A 6,000-nucleotide genomic window follows, 5' to 3' on the forward strand; every position below is an offset into this window, starting at 1 on the left:
TAATTGAGAGGTTGAAGGTCAATTTGTATTAGGTTTTGTCTGGTAAAGTTTCTATACGTTCATGACTAATTCTTGATTACATATCATGCCAAATGTAATTGGGTTCTCTCTGTCTTAGCATTACTCGACTTTTAACTAAAATCGTATATTGAGAATGTGATAATATTTTTAATGATTTTGGGTTGAATAATAAAACTAAAGATATATAATAAAGGGAAATTTGTATAAATATCACTTAAATTTTTAGGTATGTGCATCATTACAATCTGAATTTTTAATTTTTATCATTAACCGCCTAAACTTTAGAGAGTGTTGCAATATACAACATATGTCTTAATGCGTTAAACTTTCCGTTAAGTTTAAGGGCAATTCCATCAATTCACTATAACTGAAAAACTTAACATTTTTACAATTAACATAATTTATAAATAATAATTAATTTATATTTTCTTTTTCTTTATGAAAACCTAACCTAAATTATCCCACGGTTTCTCCCATCCCTACCAACACTAATTTTCCCCCTTGCCCAGTAGACCCCTCTGCCATCTAACATCCTGCCTTTTGAGGATATGGATTTCATGGCTCATTCCAAATAGATTTCTTCAAATCTCCAAATTAATTTGGCCTTCAATTTTTTTTTATTTCATTCATAAAGTGAAGTTTCATTCAAACGTCAAAACGGATATACAAGAAAATCCATATAAGAAAGAGCAACATAATACAAAAAACTTAATCATTAGGGACAAGGAATCTCATATCTAGACAGTACCATAACTAGTGAAAGAATAGGCTGATTAACAGAGTTAGACATCAGCGGTACATTGCAACACTCTCTAAAGTTTAGGTAGTTAATAATAAAAATTAAAAGTTCAAGTGGTAATAGTGCACATGCCTAAAAGTTCATGTGGTATTTATACAAATTTCCCAATAATAAATGTTCTATTTAAAAGAAATACAAATATCAAAATTTAAGGGTCCGTTTGATAATTATTTTTTAAAATCTTTTTTAAAAACTAGATTATAGAGGAAAATGATAATAGGAGTGAGGGTGAGACTGAGAGAGAGGATGAGAGATGAGAGGATGGGAGGGAGGAGTAACAAAAGTAAAACAATTTGAAATTGATTTTTAGTTTTTAGTTTTTGTTTTCACTTTTGTTACTTATCCTTCTCATCTCCACTCTCATTATCATTTATATTCTCCTTTTTTTCCTCTATACTCTAGCACAAAAAATGAAAATTTAAAACTAAAATTGAAATGGTTATCAAACGGATCCTAAAGTGTTTTGTTTTCCTTTAGTTGATAGCATAAATCTTGCCCTTTATTGTACATACTTTTTGGGTATGACATAATAGTACATGTTTTTTTTTTTCGGGACTATAGTACATGTTTGGAATGGTCCCTTTAATTTTTTTTATACTAAATGGGAAATTGAACTCGAGTCCAATAAGATGTATACACTGCCTTATTCAACCCGCGTAATTCATGTGTGGGAATATTCCTTTTTTGTTGAAATGAGGTGTATTTAGTGACCTCTTGGATTTTCTTTATTTAGGCTAGTTTATTACTACTTAAGGGAAAAGAAAAAGACTCAATTAATTTGGTATCTTGTGTGAAGTGATTGGACCTCAAGACAACTTGCAATTTGCAAACAAGAGGGGACCGCAAGCATTCTAGACGTTCTACTTTCTTCTCACTGTCGCTTTCACTCTCTCGCATTCAAGCACGCGCATTTCAAAAGTATTCTCAAAGCAAACCATGATTAATTAACAAATAGCACAAAATTATTGTGTTAATGACAAATACATTGAACACCGTTCAAACTGTCTCACTAGCATATTTCCTATCAGATCAGTTGTCCACACGCGTCCAAGATTGACCACAACACATGAACGACTAACATTCATTCAACGCTAGAGTGAGGAGTTGATAAGCATAACTCTTATGTCAGAGTCCTTATTGAGGGGCATAGGATCTTTGGGAGGACGGTCTGCGCCTCTTTGTTTTGTTATTGCATTGCTCTGTTCAGCTGCTCTGTTTGTATGCAGACGTGTTGCTTTATTTATCAGAGCTATTCTGCTCAGCCACATTGTTGGGCTGTTTTGTATCTGTTTTGTCCTATAAAATCTCTCTTTTAGAAATGGTTTGTTAGACTATTTTGATGAGATGACCTATTGAGATTATCTCATCATTTTAGTCTGCGTGCAGTGCAGTCCAAAATATGCGGATTTTCTGCTCTGCTGTGCACATACCAGTCAACTTTCTTGGAAAGTTCAAAGGCCTGCGTTCATCATAACTTTCTCTATGTGCCTGAAAGACAAAGGAGCTGACGGATACAAATTACATTGCCAATTTTACATTGGTCATCACCTAATCTTTCTTTCCCTTTGATTTTCAAATTTTGTCCTTTTTTCTCTTTTCAAGTTGATGAAGCTGGCATTGGAAACAGAAAAGTTGTGTTCAGACTTCAGTCGAAGGAAAGTTTCAACTTTCATATATATGAAAAGAAAACTAGAATGTTCAACATTACAATAGTTCATGAACCATCTTTCTAATAGAGTTATGGCAGTGCAAGCTCATTACATCAACTTTTTTTTTTCATCGACTACATATAAGCTACATAGGAGGCGCCTGCTGATCTACCCCAAATGGTCTATATACAGTGGAGGATTCTGACTCCAGGCAAGTCCAGGTGAAACTAACAGACTAGAAATTACGAAAACCTAGCTAGCACAATGTCACCTAGACAGTGGTGGTGCAAAATGCAATTCTATCTACCTGTCTAAATAGAACTACAGCAGTTAAATTTCCGGTTGTCCAAGCTCCCAAACATACATGGTTACATTTAAGGTTGGACAGTACTGGTACCTGCCTATTTGTGTATGTCAGTTCTAACAAACATGCATTTCAAGTCCTAGATGGTACCCAACAGGAGGAACAGTACATAATCCTGCCCTTCCATCCTTGCAGCATCCAGTTACCATCTTCATCAACCACAAAATCACGGTGGTATCCCAGTTTCACTTTCATCCTTAATTTGTTCATGAGTTCACGGTCCAACGGCAGCTGTTTGAACCCGGCCCTCATGTTCCGAACCTGCCACTGCTTATATGTCTCAGGCCTCACAACTCTCTCAGAACCCTCGCAAGCTATTGTGTTCACAACCTCACGTCCAAGGAACTCTTCCTCAAACATCAATCTCATCAGATCTTCACGAGGTACATTGGTATCAAACATATCAAACAATGCAGAGAAGTGGAACAGTGCCTCCCTGAAGCGTGTGACGAAGAAGGGGGCATGGTAGGATCCATTAATAATGCCATGGGCAAAAATATCAGGATTCATCCTCCTAATTAAATTTAGAACAGCATCCCTTGGACTATTGACAGCAACTGTCTCATCAAGTAGGTTCTTAAACCGGAACAGACAATTCACAGCAAGCACTTCATCTCTTTTAACTTTGAGTTCCTCAATTTGGATGGTTTCCCATTTCTTTGCTATGGCAGTGTACTCAAAAGGAACATTATACCGCTCACAATACTTTGCCAACCGATGCCCTGTCTCTTGGACTCTTTCTTCAGGCCGAAAACCGCTTTGGGGAAGCTCTATTCCAGTAATGCGTAGCTTTGGAGGCCCCCCAGCTCTTCTTGAGAGGCAATGGATGAGAGCAGGCCATTGAAAACCATAAAGGATGCCGAAATCTATAATATGAAGTGTTTCTGCTTTCTCAGCTAATTTCGAAATCATATGGTTTGCAAAGATTATCGCAACCTTCATGAAGGGGCAGGCTGCAATATAATTTTGGTAAGCCTTCAGCATATCAGCAGCTGACGTTCTTTTAGAAGATAGAGCAGTGTATATCTGAGTTCCAGTGCCAGCCAACCTTGCTTCAAGGCCATTTGCAAAACAATGAGCCAACCTCTGAGAGCCATCACCAAATGGGGAAGAGTGCTGCCTAATCTGCTTTAGTAGCTCATTAGCAGTCCTACGATCATCAGCAGAAACAGCTTGCGCACATAAGATCAGAAGAGTCCTTAAGTCAACCACTTCCTTCTTATCGCCCTTTTTCTTGGCACGAGTCTTCCCATTGCCAGTTCCAACAGATTGCCCATTCTGCTGCAGGGCCTTGTTTGCTTCATCCTGACATACTTCTTCACCTCCACACACAAAAGGCTCTGCTTTCCCCCCACCACAGAGCAGCACCTTATCAAAAATCTCTGATAGCTCAGCCTCCGTATCCTCCAGATAAACCGCAGATTGCTTGTTGCTCCTCCCATCCTCCAAATCTGTATCCTCCCTCTCATGACTTTTCTTTCCTCTTGAACTTGTAGCCAAAAGCTCGATATCATCCTTCTCAGTCTTAACCACCACATCTTCAGCCTTTCCACTTGCCACTGTATAGGGCTTGTTGTTCTCTACATCAACAATCAACTGACCTCTAGGAAGAAACTTACTGGCCTCCTCTACCCCTCTGTTAAATTGCAAAACCAATTCACTCTCACTAAACAAATTAGAAACCATAAGCTCACTCATGTAAGAACCCACCAACCCATTTCCACTCCCATTCCCATTCGACGACAATTGAGACCTAGGTTTTGAAGTGGACTGGAAAACAAAGTTATCAGGAATCGGGGTTTCCAATATAGAGGGCTTATTCTCAATGACATCTGCATTACTCCACCGAGAATCGACCGAATGGCTAGTACTAGAACTAGAACTGTTAATGGCACTAAAGTCACTGAAAGTTACAGAAAAGGGACAATCTGGGCTCTCAATATTAAGAGGGTGTTGGTCTGGGGAAGGTGGGTACTTTTCACCAAGAACCTCATAAAGAGATTTCTCAGCGGCTTGGACAGCCAAAGGGTCATGGAACATACAAGGTTTTGTCACCATGTCCTCCTCCATAAGCACCTGGTTTATGTACTTGAGCACACTATCAGAGTAATCACTGTCATCTCCCTCGGGGCTCAAGCTCGGTGACAGAGCAGAGTTACTGGGGTTTTGATCCAAAAAGCTAAGATCTACAAAAGGGTCACTACTTGGGTACTCGTTGAAATTGGGTGAAAGGGTCTGGTCACCAGAACTGAGACTTGAACTGGGTAATTGAGAAAAACCCGGATCCATGGTATTGAAATTCAGAAAATTGAAGATACCCAATTGGATTATGGTGAAAATTGAGGAAATTAAGACTGAAACTTGGGGAATTTGAGTTGAAGAATCTGTTTACCTGGGCAAGAATAGAGAAACCCTATTCCATTCTTTGGTCGAGGTCATGGGCAGCAGACATGGGTTTGGAGAGAGAGACGAAGACCAAAGCAAGCAGAGCATGCAGAGAGGTTGCGGAAGTCAAAAGCGGAAGCTGATGAGCAACGACACACTGCGCGGTTTCATGGCATTTTTTAACCAGAGATCACGCAGCTCGGCCAATCAGTAGGCTCTGCGAGTGTTAAAAGTTGGCCAATGATTTTTAAACCTAAGCACCTTTCCTTTTGTACTTTACTTTTTGAGTGGTGATTTCCCACTCTTTTTTATCCTATTTTATCCACTTACACTCCTTTTTAATAATTAAAAAAGGAGTGTAAGTGATAACATAGGAGTGGGGAAATCATTGCCTTACTTTTTAAGAGGCCAAAAAAAACAGAATAATGAGTGATGGGTGATGGTGGCCAATGATATTTATAAAGTTTTTTTTATTTTTTATTTATTATTATCTAATTCAAGTGGCTAATTCATTCTTATGTGTCCACTGAAACATGAATATTGGAATTATTTCAATTCCTAATTTTTTTTCTATATTTATTTACACATAAGTATTAGTATTTTAAAATTTATGCTATTTTTACTTTAAAATTTATAATCCAATACCCTGAAAAATCATGAATTAAATTGATCAATGAGCAGTTGATTTCATTTTCATTCATCTCTTTTAATTTCTATAATTTATGACTTCCTCCACTCCTAATAACTAAACATGCTAAATGTCAACGTACCAAATAGGTGAG

The 6,000-nt window shown here is 37.9% G+C and overlaps 1 protein-coding gene across 1 annotated transcript; it reads right to left on the reverse strand.

The window, feature by feature from the left end:
• Positions 1-2,471: 2,471 nt before the first annotated feature.
• LOC107880130 (scarecrow-like protein 14) lies at positions 2,472-5,226 on the reverse strand. Its single transcript, XM_016797342.2, has one exon. It carries the CDS (start codon positions 5,120-5,122, stop codon positions 2,906-2,908), a length of 2,217 nt encoding a protein of 738 aa, XP_016652828.2. The 5' UTR covers positions 5,123-5,226; the 3' UTR covers positions 2,472-2,905.
• Positions 5,227-6,000: the final 774 nt, after the last annotated feature.

The sequence above is a fragment of the Prunus mume genome, linkage group LG1, assembly GCF_029339155.1.
Source record: "Prunus mume cultivar Tortuosa linkage group LG1, ASM2933915v1, whole genome shotgun sequence".
Taxonomy (NCBI): domain Eukaryota; kingdom Viridiplantae; phylum Streptophyta; class Magnoliopsida; order Rosales; family Rosaceae; genus Prunus; species Prunus mume.